General features: G+C 41.4%; 2 protein-coding genes across 3 annotated transcripts; both read left to right on the top strand.

Moving 5' to 3' along the window:
- Positions 1–1,046: 1,046 nt before the first annotated feature.
- On the top strand, positions 1,047–5,097 carry LOC106598520 (E3 ubiquitin-protein ligase TRIM39-like). 2 transcript variants are annotated; one of them, XM_045707719.1, is made up of 11 exons: positions 1,047–1,331; positions 1,514–1,628; positions 2,315–2,374; positions 2,503–2,592; positions 2,684–2,800; positions 3,254–3,391; positions 3,513–3,650; positions 3,788–3,821; positions 3,932–3,958; positions 4,073–4,099; positions 4,340–5,097. In XM_045707719.1, exons 2-11 carry the CDS (start codon positions 1,614–1,616, stop codon positions 4,870–4,872), a joined length of 1,179 nt encoding a protein of 392 aa, XP_045563675.1. In that variant the 5' UTR covers positions 1,047–1,331; positions 1,514–1,613; the 3' UTR covers positions 4,873–5,097. The 2 variants fall into 2 exon arrangements, 1 of the variants encoding a protein (XP_045563675.1); XR_006762000.1 differs by lacking the exon at positions 4,340–5,097 and having other exon boundaries at positions 3,742–3,821.
- A 3,237-nt stretch (positions 5,098–8,334) lies between these two features.
- Positions 8,335–15,124, top strand: LOC106595639 (E3 ubiquitin-protein ligase TRIM21). The gene is made up of 9 exons (XM_045707718.1): positions 8,335–8,551; positions 8,857–8,972; positions 9,348–9,449; positions 9,541–9,702; positions 9,819–9,956; positions 12,372–12,423; positions 12,658–12,684; positions 12,785–12,811; positions 12,964–15,124. Exons 1-9 carry the CDS (start codon positions 8,533–8,535, stop codon positions 13,554–13,556), a joined length of 1,236 nt encoding a protein of 411 aa, XP_045563674.1. The 5' UTR covers positions 8,335–8,532; the 3' UTR covers positions 13,557–15,124.
- Positions 15,125–16,565: the final 1,441 nt, after the last annotated feature.

Raw genomic sequence — 16,565 nt, 5'->3', positions numbered from 1 at the left:
CTTACCAGCCTGTATATAGTCGTTGTGTTTCCTTTGTGTACGTGTTTATTTTGGTTCTCCTTCTTCACCAAATAAAAGAAGATGAGTGCACATATTCCTGCTGCATTTTGGTCCACTTTATCCGACGACAACCGTTACAGTATGTAAACTTCTGACCCACTGGAATTGTGATACAGTGAAATAATCTGTCTGTAAACAATTGTTGGAAAAATTACTTTTGTCACGCACAAAGTAGATGTTCTAACAGACTTGTCAAAACAATAGTTTGTTAACAAGAAATTTGTGGAGTGGTTGAAAAACAAGTTTTATTGACTCTAACTTAAGTTTATGTAAACTTCTGACTTCAACTGTATATATAACGTGTTGTATTTGAATTATTTGCCATTCTTTAATGACTAAATACAAGTTTCCACTTTGTCTACCAACACATATTGATATCATCCTGATTTTCTTTGTATTGGTTTCACAACAATTTTTCCAGTTTGTATTCTTGGTGCTTTCAAGACACCGCAAAACCTCCAAGTAAAAATGTGCGTATGTTTTTTTGCATAGAGCTTCCTATTGGTTAATTCTGATACTTTCCAGGCGGGAGACTCAGAGCTCATCTTTCTACAACGAGTTCCCAACATTTCTGAGTTTCTGAGTTTAGGTGGCATGATTTCTCATTTATATTTGGTGTTGTCATGAACTAACCTTTTTGAGACAAAACCATGTTTTAATTGTACAGTATTGTAATATTTTTTAGATGGTTGTATATTGTAGTGACGCTTAGTAATTCGAATACAGCTGTATTACTGTGTTCCATTTCACTCTCTGTATCATTCATTTAAAAAGCAATGTGTGAAATGGATGACTGGTTGAGGTTGTGCAGAGCGTGTGGAGTCTCTGATACTGGTTGGAGGTAGTGTAGAGAGGGTGGAGTCTCTGATACTGGTTGGAGGTAGTGTAGAGAGGGTGGAGTCTCTGAGACTGGTTGGAGGTTGTGCAGAGAGGGTGGAGTCTCTGAGACTGGTTGGAGGTAGGGCAGAGAGGGTGGAGTCTCTGAGACTGGTTGGAGGTAGTGTAGAGAGGGTGGAGTCTCTGAGACTGGTTGAGGTAGTGTAGAGAGGGTGGAGTCAAAGACTGGTTGAGGTAGTGTAGAGAGGGTGAAGTCTCTGAGACTGGTTGGAGGTAGTGTTAGAGGGTGGAGTCTCTGAGACTAAACAAACCATGAACAAAACAAGTTCTTCATTCTCTGGATGGTGATGAACAACAGGAAGGATTCTGTATTCTATACTCTCACTGCGTTTTAGGACATCATTATAGGACAAAGATGGCTTCACAGACAGCTGGTAATTTGAAATTTAGCTTCTCACATTTACAGCAACAATAACAGTTGTTTTCTAAAGTGCTATTGCTTAATAAAATAGCTACTAGAAGTAGACCAACAAAGAGTGCAACGTTTATATTTTCAAGATGTTATTTATCACAATGATACACCGGACTCACAGTTTTTTGTTTGTCATTGTTGCAGAGAGAGAGAGACTTGGTGGCAGTTATGGCAGCTTTGGAAGTATTTGCAAAAAGAAAACAATCCCAGAACCTGTTCATCACAACCTTTCATCAAACCAATAATGAGTTTAACTCAGGTAATATAGTCAAATTTTGTGGTAGAAATTCCTTTATAGTGGGTTGCATTTTAGTTGTAACTGCCTATGCATGCACTCAGTAGAACGAGCATTCCTTCTCAGCTGAGGGAGTAAAGTTATTCTGTGTCATAGATAAGTGCCATAGACAAGATTTGATGTGCTTTAAATGATCAGACATAGCCTCACTCTGTCATTATGTGCAGTGTAGGTTTTGGTAAACAACTCTTATCAGAAACAAGTATGGAGGTTTCAATTTCACGTCTAATTAAACGGACAGATATTTGTCACACCTTTTCTTGGCACTGGTCACTTAAACCAACGTTTCGGTCATGATGGTCTCATCTGACAAAACAGGAACCCCACGAAAGGTCACTGAAACTTGAGTCGTAATAACTTCGTAATAACGTTGGTTTAAATGACCATTAATATATTGTGAAGGAGCTCCACCATGCAGAACGTTATTTTCCTTCTATTAGTCAATACTTAGATCATTCCTTCAAGTATCGGGACATCATTTCACAGTTCAGACACAGTTCTGAAGCAATCTAAGAAGGAAATCAGGCTACGTGCCAGGCAAGATACAGATAAGCAACCATAACATCTGTGACAGGCAGTGACAGGAATGGATTGTGATCAAACCAGTCTTTTCAATGCCAGTAATCTACAGTATTGGTTCTATTCAACAGTTTGCAAAGGTGAAGGAACGCCTCAGGCGTAAAGCTCTTGAGTTGTTGGCACAAGTAAAGGTAAGGTGAATACATGGTATGTCTACTGCTTAGACAAAGTAGACCTACCACAGCAGTATCACAATGACGGGGAGTAGACCGCCACAGAATCCTTTCAGCACCCACAATCACTGTCCCTCCTTCCCCAGGGGACTGACAAAGAGAAAGATGATTTCACCTTTGATGAGTCTAAATTAATCATCAGAGAACTTGCTGCTGAACTGAACAGGGTAGTTCAGGTAAGTCCCTCTGTGTAGTGAAAAGAAAGTATGAGACCTTATCTTACATGGTCATGAGTCATAATCAGTTGTCCTGTACCATTCCTCACAGATCAGAAACGTCTCCCTCCTGACCAGAGTGACTGAGGATGGATCTTGTCAAGAGGAGCGTCAAGAGTTCATACTGCAGTGGGCTGAGGAACTGAATCCCTCACCACAGACTGGACAGGTAATTACACCATGGGGCAGTCACCACAGACTGGACAGGTAAATACACCATGGGGCAGTCACCACAGACTGGACAGGTAATTACACCATGGGGCAGTCACCACAGACTGGACAGGTAAATACACCATGGGGCAGTTACCACAGACTGGACAGGTAATTACACCATGGGGCAGTTACCACAGACTGGACAGGTAAATACACCATGGGGCGATTAAAACGAACACAGAATAAACTTAGTCCTAGACTAAAAATAATATTCCATGGACATCCAGGATTTAGATTTATCTGTATCCGGGGAAACCGCCCACATACTGTATGTTAAAGGTAAACCTGGCACCGGTTTAAATACAACAGTCATACTGTACACAGCACACATCATGTGCAAACAGTGTTGACTGCCAGCTGCTCTTGATGAAGTAGCGTGTGATAAACCACCTGACCTGTTGTTCACTAGATACCATCTGGGAAATTCACAAGAGACAGGAGAAATGAGGAACCTCTAGATCAACAGGGACCAGACAAGGAAGAGAAACTGAAGGAAGCCAGAAAAGCACTGTCTAACTGGGCCTGGACACTTAAGGGCATGGAACAGGTGATTGATAGAAAAGAAGAAAAAAACACAAAAAGTCATCTGTAACATTACAATGATACATATTACCAGGAGAGCATCCTGCAGTATCATCCCATGTCTCTATGTCTCTGTGTCTCTGTAGAACTCAGTGTGTCCAGGAGAGGATGTGTGTTCAGTCCTGGAGGATCTGGAGACACAGTGGAAGAGAGGGAAACTACCCAGCATGCTCCCTGTTATGGACTTTATCATCTGTAGCATGCTACAGGAACAGCGCCAGGAGGTCAGATATAAACAGAGACATGTTTCATGTCTCTATGAGTGACATTTATATGAAGTTGAACTTTTGATTAACATGGCTGTTGATTTTACAGGGCTCCATTGTTGAACTATAGAATAACCAGGCTGTTGATTTTACAGGGCTCCATTGCAAAGCAGTGGTTCAGAAGCAGAGGTTAGTATCTGCTACCACTGTGTGTGTTATTATAGAAGTCAACATATACATTGTATTAATCAGTTCATTTATCGAACATGTTTTGTTTTTTCTTCATATTTTTCCCTTAGTGACTCTGAATCACATTCCTGACTCGGGTACGTCAAATTCCACAGTTAACGTCTGTTTTTTTTGTAAACATATAAATAAACATAAATAAACATTTCTTCATTGCTAACATGATTCTAAATGTCTTGTCTGTTTCATTACAGTTTGGAAATGGATTTCGAAAGCATCAGGTTGGTATGGTTCATTGCCAACGTAAATATTTATTCAAATGAGATAACATGCAAAAACTAGTTTCAGTGTCCTGGTATGAACAAAAAACTTCATTGGTTGGCTGTATAACTAGGATGATTATCAATGCAAAATACTTTTTTTTTTTTAATTACCATAATAACAATCTTGTCACAAACAGTAAGGTTTCTCCTGCCACTATCTTTCTAATTTCTAACTTCATTTGATTTATCTCCTTACAGAAAAGATCACAATGGATGAAAAAACAGCCAACCCAAGTCTCCTACTGTCTCATGACAGGAAAAGAGTGAAAATGGCCACCATCATTGAGAGTGTCTACAATCCCTGGGATTACTACGAAATGACTCCCAAAATGTACAATGGTTGGTGGTGTGTACTGGGGACAAAAGGTTTTAACTCAGGAAGGCATTACTGGGAGGTGGGGGTCAGGGGCAAGGCAGAGTGGAGGATAGGGGTGGTTAGAGAGTCAGCACCACGACAAGGCTTTTTTGACCTGAGTCCACAGAGAGGTTACTGGACTCTGCGTCTGCAGCTTGGACAACTCATGGCTGTAACTGCACCAATCACTAAACTGAACCAGGCTGTACCTTCAAAGGTTGGGGTCTCTCTGGATATAGAGGAGGGACAGGTCTCCTTCTATGATGCAGCGAAAAGGCGGCATATTTACACTTTTGATGTCGACTTTGATCAATCTGAAAAGATTTACCCCCTTTTTCACACCATTGAGACAGACAGAGAGCTGGTTATTCTGTAGTTTCATCTTCCTAGAGTTATGGTCACTCTGCCAGAGTTCCAGAGTTCCTCTGTGGAGAAGAGAGAACCTTCTAGAAGGTTATGTATATATATAGTAAATATGCACATACAGTTGGTTAAAGGGTTACATAGAGCTCACCACCACCCACTTTATTGTACATGTCTTTCTAGCAACTGAAATTCTTTTATTTTCAGCTCGCATTGAATAAAAATTATTTAACAGTGAGATTGTTTTATTGCATCTACTCATAATACTTTCTAGCGACACTGAATGTTATATTAGTTACTGTAGTAAAAAGAAGTCGTACTTTGCCTGGAAAAAGAGTCAAACTGGATCTTCAGATCTCCACCACGTATATGGTCTCGCTATTGTTATTTTACTACTGCTCTTTAATTACTTGTTACTTTTATTTCTTATTCGTATTTATTTTATTTTTTAAATTAAACTGCATTGTTTGGTTAGGGGCTCATGGGTAAGCATTTCACTGTAAGGTCTACTACACCTGTTGTATTCGGCGCATGTTACAAATAAAATTTGATTTGATTTGAACAAGATCTTTATCATATTGCTGCTTACCATCAGAAGGAAGTGGTTAAACTGTCTGCACTGTTGCTCAACTGATCATGAAGTAAACAATGTATTTCTGCTTGCTTTCAGTTTCACTTTTCAGTCAAAATACAGAAGCCAGTGTCAACATCTGAGCATTTGTAACCGACTGGCTCAAATCGGTCTTACAGTATGTAGCAAAATTTGAAATTGTATTTTTTATATTGGATAAAAGTAGAGACTCCGAGCTACAAAGTACACCGAAATGTAACATTCAGTAGGTCTACACAGCACAGTACCAAAAACAAGATCCCACAAACTGACGGTGAAAAAAAGGCTTCCTAAGTATGATCCCCAATCAGAGACAACGATAGACAGCTGCCTCTGATTGGGAACCATACCCAGCCAACAAAGAAATAGAAAACATAGATTGCCCACCCTAGTCACACCCTGACCTAACTAAATAGAGAATAAAAGGGATCTCTAAGGTCAGGGCGTGACAAATATACTTTTTTTTTTTTTTAAAGCCGCATTAAATGTTTACGTTCAAACTGTTCTCCTGTGAAGAAGTAGCCTCATGCAGCGCAACACATCTCCTTCACACAGAGTTGATCAGGCTGTTGATTGTGGCCTGTGGAATGTTGTCCCTCTCCTCTTCAATGGCTGTGCGAAGTTGCTGGATATTGGCGGGAACTGGAAAATGCTGTCATACATGTCAATCCAGAACATCCCTAACATGCTCAATGCCAAACCTTCATACCATAACCGCAACACACAGCCCACATCGTTGTCACCACATTAGCTAACATTATAGTCAACATAGCAACTACAACTAACGCATCCTAGGTTTTGTATTGAAGTCAATGTACTCAGAGGAGGACAGGAAATAGCTTTCCTCTGGCTACACCATGGTGCTACCCTACAGAGTGCTGTTGAGGCTACTGTAGACCTTCATTGTAAAACAGTGTGTTCTAGTCAGTTATTAGGTGACATGTGAATAATTATTTTAGTATACTTATATCTAAAAATGACAACTTTTTCACTATTTCAATTTTGATGAAATTCATTGAGTGTGAATGTCCTTCCCTTCCTCCTCTGAGGAGCCTCCACTGGTGTGAAAACCTCTGGTTTGTTTGGGTCATTCCAACAGCAAGTACAGTTCTTGTTTTGACAAGCTTTTTCTGTCCGTCAATGTGAATATGAATTTACACTTGTAATTCCTTTCAGTTCGGAAAACAATTCCCTACTTTATCATATTTTACACATATTACATGTCCTTTTGGATACGTGCTTTAGAGGGTAGTTGAGATCGTAGTTTAATGTAACAACTTCTTGCATTAGATTGTGGACATTCAAGAGTGCCTAATCCTAAAAAAATGTGGATAGCTGCTTTTCCACTCGATCCTCAACCTACACCCTGGTCCTAGTTCCTCAATCTACAGCCAGGTCCTAGATCCTCAATCTACAGGCTGGTCCTAGATCCTCAATCTACAGCCCGGTCCTAGATCCTCAATCTACAGCCTGGTCCTAGATCCTCAATCTACAGGCTGGTCCTGGATCCTCAATCTACAGCCTGGTCCTAGTTCCTCAATCTACAGCCTGGTCCTAGATCCTCAATCTACAGCCTGGTCCTGGATCCTCAATCTACAGCCTGGTCCTAGTTCCTCAATCTACAGCCTGGTCCTGGTTCCTCAATCTACAGCCTGGTCCTGGATCCTCAATCTACAGCCTGGTCCTGGATCCTCAATCTACAGCCTGGTCCTGGATCCTCAATCTACAGCCTGGTCCTGGATCCTCAATCTACAGCCTGGTCCTGGATCCTCAATCTACAGCCTGGTCCTGGATCCTCAATCTACAGCCTGGTCCTGGATCCTCAATCTACAGGCTGGTCCTAGATCCTCAATCTACAGGCTGGTCCTGGATCCTCAATCTACAGCCTGGTCCTGGATCCTCAATCTACAGCCTGGTCCTAGATCCTCAATCTACAGGCTGGTCCTGGTTCCTCAATCTACAGCCTGGTCCTAGATCCTCAATCTACAGGCTGGTCCTAGATCCTCAATCTACAGCCTGGTCCTAGATCCTCAATCTACAGGCTGGTCCTAGTTCCTCAATCTACAGCCTGGTCCTGGATCCTCAATCTACAGCCTGGTCCTAGATCCTCAATCTACAGCCTGGTCCTGGATCCATGAAAGAATGGCACCGTTTTACAGTCTCCTAACCAATTGTGCTATAATTTGTTTTTTTTTGCGTTATTTGTAACTTATTTTGTACATAATGTTTCTGCAACCGTATTTTACGGCAAAAAAAGAGCTTCTAGATATCAGGACAGCGATCACTCACCTCGGATTAGACAAAGATTTTTTCAACAACAACAACAACAACAGCAGCAAGCAGGACTCACACGATATTCTCCAAACATTCGTAAATGTATTCGGCGCACGTGACAAATAAACTTTGATTTGATTCGGAAACCTCAATCTAAAGGCTGGTCCTAGATCCTCAATCTACAGCCTGGTCCTGGTTCCTTAATCTACAGCCTGGTCCTGGTTCCTCAATCTACAGCCTGGTCCTAGATCCTCAATCTACAGCCTGGTCCTAGATATGGAGGAACAGTTATAGTTTTGTTTTTAGACATCTTTACTTACTGTGAGAGTGAAAGAAACATAGGGAAGTGTTTGTGTGTTTTGTTGCGAAAATCAAAATTGTGACACCTCACCATTAAAACTGAAGTGTACACCGTATCGGATTATACAACAAGCTATGGTATTGACCATGGATTCAGTCGTTTGGAACAGCTTCCATTTTTTCCCCATACTGGTTTACTTTTCCTATCAATTACGCCAACAGGGTAAATAAAATATTTCTTCAATTCCCCTGTTTTGGTGCTTTCCAAGTCCAACTCTCACAAAACCCAAACTTTACAACATGTATGTAGCCTACGACTGAAAGAATGAAGTGAAAAGTATGTTCGCCGCGCCCTAGGGGAGGGGAGTGTCGAGCTACAGTTTATATCTGTTTACTGAACATTTCCCCTTTCAGTCTCTATGGGAAGCAGGCTAGGCTACTAACTCTGGACTAGACAATTCCATTATGTATATATAATCTTCAGAAACAATGCAAAATTGGACTGCAGGTGAGTCAATTGCTGCAGTAAGACTATAGAAAGACACATAAGGCATTCATTTTGTAGCTGTCGATTTAGCTTTCACTGTGTTTTTTCAAATATTCAAAATGAATATTGTAATTAAATTTGATCCAAGCAGTATGATAAACTAATAGATGTTTTCATGTTGTTATTGTTGTTATTGTTGTTATTGTTGTTATTGTTGTTATTGTTGCTGTTGAAAGTCTATTTTTACCGTGCAGTTTTTTTGGCAGCAAATGAGATCTGCTGTTATTAATGGCTTTATGCTCATTGGTTGTGATGATCATTTCCAGAAACATTAAAAGACAGCCAGAGCATTGGAAGTTTTGGCAAGTCTTGTGGAAAAGTAACGCATCCCTATGATTGTTGTTCACAACACATTTTGAAGCCTGATTTCAGCCTTTGTCAGGTACGGAAAACCACAAACAACTCAATTCACGCAGTGAGTGAGTGTGTGTGTGTGAGTGTGTGTGTGTGTGTGTGTGTGTGTGTGTGACCTTTATTTTCAATCGCTGTTGGCGGGTGGCAGTTTTGTTCTTGTTCTTTTTTGGATATAAACAACTTCAGTGTAACAAACATTTGTATTGCAACATCAGATCACAATGGAACATTTGAATAAATAAATACCAAAAATAGGGAGAAAGAATAAAGATGTTGCATTGTAAAAGGACACATGCAAGAAGGGTCGAGGGGAACATGTAGGTGTTTTCCATACAACCTTTCAGTATACACTTTTTTAATCTTCATAGTATCTCAGTTGTATATGTGTTTTCTATCTCCATAGTATGAAGATAATTTCACCACCAGCCTTGAGGATGGCTACAGCCTGGCAGAGTGTCAACAGTTCATCCTACAATGGGCGGAGGAGTTGAGCATCTTACCAAAGGTACTGTTGAGAACAACCACAGGAAAACAGTAACATCAATGCAATGCTCCTGTCATGATTGTCTATGAGTGACAAACATCTGTGTTCAAAGATATCCGAGGGGCAAAGCAGGAGCTCACCAAATCCCCCGCGTACCTGCTGGGAGGACTATGAGGTAGAGGAGAGAACATCTCCAAAAGAGGCTGAGAGAAGACTGGCAGAAGCTCAGCGCATCGTCTCAGAATGGGCTGCAGGACTACAATCACGAAAACAGGTCTCACAACTAACAACAAATAATTAAAACAACTTGTGCTTATTATGACAAAAATAAAAGCATTTCAACTTTTTGAGGTTAGTAAATTCTCACATATATTTTCTGTGTCTTTGTAGGACTCAGTGTGTCCAGGAGAGGATGTGTATTCAGTCCTGCAGGATCTGGAGAGACAGTGGAAGAGAGGGAAACTACCCAGCATGCTCCCTGTCATGGACTTCATCATATGGACTGTGTTACAGGAAGATCCTCAAGAGGTGTGTCATGATAGTAACCTAGTATGATAGGGTTTTTTCTTAATTTATGATCAACTTTTTAGGGAAGTTAGAAACCAATACACACAGGCAGTTAGAAACGCCAAGGCTAGCTTTTTCAAACAGAAATTCGCTTCGTGCAACTCCAACTCTAAAAAGTTCTGGGACATTGTAAAGTCCATGGAGAATAAGAACACCTCCTCCCAATTGCCCACTGCACTGAGGATAGGAAACTCTGTCACCACCGATAAGCCCACTATAATTGAGAATTTCAATAAGCATTTTTCTACGGCTGGCCATGCTTTCCGCCTAACTACCCCTACTGCATTCAACAGCACTGCACCCCCCATAGCTACTCGCCCAAGCCTCCCCCATTTCTCCTTCTCCCAAATCCATTCAGCTGATGTTCTGAAAGAGCTGCAAAATCTGGACCCCTACAAATCAGCTGGGCTTGACAATCTGGACCCTTTCTTTCTAAAATTATCTGCCGAAATTATTGCAACCCCTATTACTAGCCTGTTCAACCTCTCTTTCGTGTCGTCTGAGATTCCCATAGATTGGAAAGCAGCTGCTGTCATCCCCCTCTTCAAAGGAGGTGACACTCTTGACCCAAATTGCTACAGACCTATATCCATCCTACCCTGCCTTTCTAAGGTCTTCGAAAGCCAAGTCAACAAACAGATTACCGACCATTTCGAATCCCACCGCACCCTCTCTGCTATGCAATCTGGTTTCAGAGCTGGTCATGGGTGCACCTCAGCCACGCTCAAGGTCCTAAACGACATCGTAACCGCCATCGATAAGAAACAATACTGTGCTGCCGTATTCATTGACCTGGCCAAAGCTTTTGACTCTATTAATCACCACATCCTCATCGGCAGACTCAGTAGCCTTGGTTTCTCAAACGATTGTGTCGCCTGGTTCACCAACTACTTCTCTGACAGAGTTCAGTGTGTCAAATCGGAGGGCCTACTGTCTGGACCTCTGGCAGTCACTATGGGGGTACCACAGGGTTCAATTCTCGGGCCAACTCTTTTCTCTGTATACATAAATGATGTCGCTCTTGCTGCTGGTGAATCTCTGATCCACCTCTACGCAGACGACACCATTCTGTACATTTCTGGCCCTTCTTTGGACACTGTGTTAACAACCCTCCAGACGAGCTTCAATGCCATTCAACTCTCCTTCCGTGGTCTCCAACTGCTCCTAAACACAAGTAAAACTAAATGCATGCTCTTCAACCGATCGCTGCCTGCACCTGCCCGCCTGTCCAGCATCACTTCTCTGGACGGTTCTAACTTAGAATTCGTGGACAACTACAAATACCTAGGTGTCTGGTTAGACTGTAAACTCTCCTTCCAGACTCACATCAATCATCTCCAATCCAAAGTGAAATCTCGAATTGGCTTCCTATTTCGCAACAAAGCATCCTTCACTCATGCTGCCAAACATACCCTCGTAAAACTGACCATCCTACCAATCCTCGACTTCGGCGATGTCATTTACAAAATAGCTTCCAATACCCTACTCAACAAGCTGGATGCAGTCTATCACAGTGCCATCCGTTTTGTCACCAAAGCCCCATATACTGCCCACCACTGCGACCTGTACGCTCTCGTTGGCTGGCCCTCGCTTCATACTCGTTGCCAAACCCACTGGCTCCAGGTCATCTACAAGACCCTGCTAGGTAAAGTCCCCCCTTATCTCCGCTCACTGGTCACCATAGCAGCACCCACCTGTAGCACGTGCTCCAGCAGGTATATCTCTCTGGTCACCCCTAAAGCCAACTCCTCCTTTGGTCGTCTCTCCTTCCAGTTCTCTGCTGCCAATGACTGGAACGAACTACAAAAATCTCTGAAACTGGAAACACTTATCTCCCTCACTAGCTTTAAGCACCAGTTGTCAGAGCAGCTCACAGATCACTGCACCTGTACATAGCCCATCTATAATTTAGCCCAAACTACTACCTCTTCCCCTACTGTATTTATTTATTTTGCTCCTTTGCACCATATTATTTATATTTTCTCTCTGAACTTTCTTCAAACTACAAATCTACCATTCCAGTGTTTTACTTGCTATACTTTATTTACTTTGCCACCATGGCATTTTTTTGCCTTTACCTCCCTTATCTCACATCATTTGCTCACATTGTATATAGTCTTGTTTTTTTTTTTTCTACTGCATCATTGATTGTATGTTGTTTTACTCCATGTGTAACTCTGTGTTTTTGTATGTTGTCGAACTGCTTTGCTTTATCTTGGCCAGGTCGCAATTGTAAATGAGAACTTGTTCTCAACTTGCCTACCTGGTTAAATAAAGGTGAAATAAAAAAAAATAAAAAAAAAATGATGTTGGAATATATTTACGAGTGATTAATAGGATAATTCATCATTAATTATTGGTCACTTTGTCATACAGGGCTCCATCCCAGAGCTATGGCTCAAATCCAAGCAGAGGTTCAAACACTCAGGTACATCTCATTTTTAACATGAGCTAAGATAACATGAGTATTACATTGACTGTAGGCCTACACAATACTTTCATTATATAATTTGACCTGCACGAAACCTGTTTTTTTCAGTTCTCAAACACTTTTTAAATCTGCACAAAACCAATTTTATCATTACTCAAACACTTTCTGTTTGATTAAGAAAATGCCTGCATGAATTGACAGTTCTTCAAAATGCTTTCATTTTGTCCTCAGCCTTCACCACAGTGATTCCTGAACCAGGTAAGCAGTAGGATTAAAAATAAATTCAGTTGAATTCACTTTTTTCAAATTACTTTTCGGTTGTAAACTCATCAGGTTTTCAAACATTGTTTTATTTCAGTATGGGACTGGATAAGAAAAGCATCAGGTAAATTAAACTACTAAACCATTATGATTTTTCAACATCACAATGGCAGTCTTAATTCAGAATTGTTTTTAATATTTTTGTTTTATTCACAAATGAAAAAGTTACATTATGTAAATCAATTATCCTGCACATTCTTTTTTTTGTACTTACAGTTGACATTCTCTTGGACCCTGAATCAGCCAATCCAGATTTCATAGTGTCCAACAATCAGAAACGTGTGAGAGTGGGCAAAATAATAGAGAGTAAACATGATCCTAGAGATGGATACCGTCGCTACGGCGCATCTCACAAGTATGATGGGTGGTGGTGTGCACTGGGAACACAGGGCTTTACCAAGGGTAGGTACTACTGGGAGGTGGGGGTGGAAGGGAAGACAGACTGGAGGATAGGGATAGCTAGGGAGTCTGCACCAAGAAGAGGCTTCAGTGAACTGAACACATCAACAGGTTACTGGACACTTCGGATGCAGGTCGGTGGGCTGAAGGCTCTAACGGTTCCGGCTGTTGATATCAAGATTCCAGAACATCTCAAGAAGATTGGGGTCTACCTTGACATTGAGGAGGGGCAGCTCTCCTTTTATAATGTTGTAGCACGCAGTCATATCTACACCTTCAATGACACGTTTTCTGAACAGGTTTATCCAGTCTTTGGCACAGTAGAGACAGACAGAGACCTTATCTGTAGTACACAGCTAAATGGAAAAGAAAAGACACAGAAGTTATTGAGGATGTCTTTGTTATCATGACTAAGATCCACCCTAGACCACCCTAGACAAACCTAGACCGCCCTAGACCACCCTAGACAAACCTAGACCACCCTAGACAAACCTAGACCACCCTAGACCACCCTAGACAAACCTAGACAAACCTAGACCACCCTAGAACCACCCTAGACAAACCTAGACCACCCTAGACCACCCTAGACAAATCTAAGACTACCCTAGACAAACCTAGACCACCCTAGACCACCCTAGACAAACCTAGACCACCCTAGAACCACCCTAGACAAACCTAGACCACCCTAGAACCACCCTAGACAAACCTAGACCACCCTAGACCACCCTAGACAAACCTAGACCACCCTAGACAAACCTAGACCACCCTAGACAAACCTAGACCACCCCAGAACCACCCTAGACAAACCTAGACCACCCTAGACAAACCTAGAACCACCCTAGAACCACCCTAGACAAACCTAGACCACCCTAGACCACCCTAGACAAACCTAGACCACCCTAGAACCCCCCTAGACCACACTAGACAAACCTAGACCACTCTAGAACCACCCTAGACCACCTTAGAACCAGCCTAGACAAACCTAGACCACCCTAGACCACAGGCCATAATTTACTCTAAGTGATGTCATCCCCCTATTTATAACATGGACATTTGGGGAAATTACTCTGCCCACGATGGAACCAATTATGGCAAAAAACACAGCTAATTCCATACATGACATGGTGTATACAATATTTAGTAACTTTGTTCTGTTCTCTTCCATCCCCAAGCACAGCAGGTTGATGGTAATCCATAATGGTGACCATGTATTATCCTTACTCCAGTTAGACTGTAGCAAACAGGTGATTTCTATAGAGTGTCTGCATCATGAAGCCAGATTTATCTTTCTTTATGATTTGGGAAGCTTTACTTTGGGAATGTAATGATAATTTATCATCATTCTTATTTAACTAGGCAAGTCAGTTAGGAACAAATTCTTATTTTCAATGATTGCCTTGTTCAGGGGCAAAACGACAGATTTTTACCTTGTCAACTCGGGGATTCGATCTTGCAATCTGTCAGTTACTAGTCCAACACTCTCAACACTAGGTTACTTGCTGGTTACTAGTCCAATGCTCTAAACACCAGGCTACCTGCTGCCCCTTTATGACTTGGGAAGATTTACTTTGTGAATTTAATGATAATGTGACATTAGATGTTTACTTTGATTTCATCAGTTGAGGTTAGCTACAGTAATTATATTTATTTTTCATACTTCCTCTATGAGTTTGTACAGCACTGACAAAGCTATAGTAGCTAAAATGTATGCTTATTTTTTTGTTTTGCACTTTGCACTTTGCACTTTATGTTATTCTTTCAAGCATGGATTGAACTAAGTATATTTTAGTATCTTGGCTTCCTTGGTTTGATATTTTATTTCAGCTCATGAAACATGGGACCAACACTTTATATGTTGCCTTTATATTTTTGTTCAAACAGACCATTTGAAGAATTCAATTCATGACAATTCATGAGGATGTTTATATAGGCACAGATGATGTCTAAACCAATCAGATAAATTTGTCTATCAGCATCAGTCAGTCTCACCTTTTCTCTCCCCAGCCAGCTTGTTTATGAGGTAAGACTGTGTTTATGAGGTAAGACTATGTTTATGAGGTAAGACTGTGTTTATGAGGTAAGACTATGTTTATGAGGTAAGACTGTGTTTATGAGGTCGGCCTATGTTTATAAGGTCGGCCTGTGTTTATGAGGTCGGCCTGTGTTTGAGGTAGACCCGTGTTTATGAGGTCGGACTGTGTTTATGATGTAAGAATGTGTTTATGAGGTAAGACTGTGTTTATGAGGTAGGCCTGTGTTTATGAGGTCGGCCTGTGTTTTTGAGGTAGACCCGTGTTTATGAGGCCGGACTATGTTTTTTAGGTAGGACTGTGTTTATGAGGTCGGCCTGTGTTTTTTAGGTAGGACTGTGTTTATGAGGTCGGACTGTGTTTATGAGATCGGCCTGTGTTTATGAGGTCGGCCTGTGTTTATGAGGTCGGCCTGTGTTTATGAGGTCGGCCTGTGTTTATGAGGTTGGCCTGTGTTTATGAGGTAGGCCTGTGTTTATGAGGTAGGCCTGTGTTTATGAGGTAGGCCTGTGTTTATGAGGTAGGCCTGTGTTCATGAGGTCGGACTGTGTTTTTGAGGTAGGACTGTTTTTGAGGTAATGAGGTAGGCCTGTGTTTATGAGGTAGGCCTGTGTTTATTAGGTAAGACAGTGTTTATGAGGTAGGACTGTGTTTTTGAGGTAGGCCTGTGTTTTTGAGGTAGGCCTGTGTTTTTGAGGTAGGACCATGTTTATGAGGTAAGACTGTGTTCATGAGGTAGGCCTGTGTTTATGAGGTAGGCCTGTGTTTATGAGGTAGGCCTGTGTTTATGAGGTAGGCCTGTGTTCATGAGGTCGGACTGTGTTTTTGAGGTAGGACTGTTTTTGAGGTAATGAGGTAGGCCTGTGTTTATGAGGTAGGCCTGTGTTTATTAGGTAAGACAGTGTTTTTGAGGTAGACCCGTGTTTATGTGGTCGGACTATGTTTTTTAGGTAGGACTGTGTTTTTTAGGTAGGACTGTGTTTATGAGGTAAGACTCTGTTTATGATGTAAGAATGTGTTTATGAGGTAAGACTGTGTTCATGAGGTCGGCCTGTGTTCTTGATGTAGGCTTGTGTTTTTGAGGTAGGCCCGTGTTTATGAGGTAAGACTCTGTTTATGATGTAAGAATGTGTTTATGAGGTAAGACTGTGTTCATGAGGTCGGCCTGTGTTTTTGAGGTAGGCGTGTGTTTTTGAGGTAGACCCGTGTTTATGTGGTCGGACTATGTTTTTTAGGTAGGACTGTGTTTTTTAGGTAGGACTGTGATTATGAGGTAGGACTGTGTTTATGAGGTAAGACTCTGTTTATGATGTAAGAATGTGTTTATGAGGTAAGACTGTGTTCATGAGGTCGGCTTGTGTTCTTGAGGTAGGCCTGTGTTTATGAGGT

Source organism: Salmo salar, chromosome ssa25 (assembly GCF_905237065.1).
Source record: "Salmo salar chromosome ssa25, Ssal_v3.1, whole genome shotgun sequence".
NCBI lineage: Eukaryota > Metazoa > Chordata > Actinopteri > Salmoniformes > Salmonidae > Salmo > Salmo salar.
This window is presented reverse-complemented; position numbering and strand designations above follow the sequence as displayed.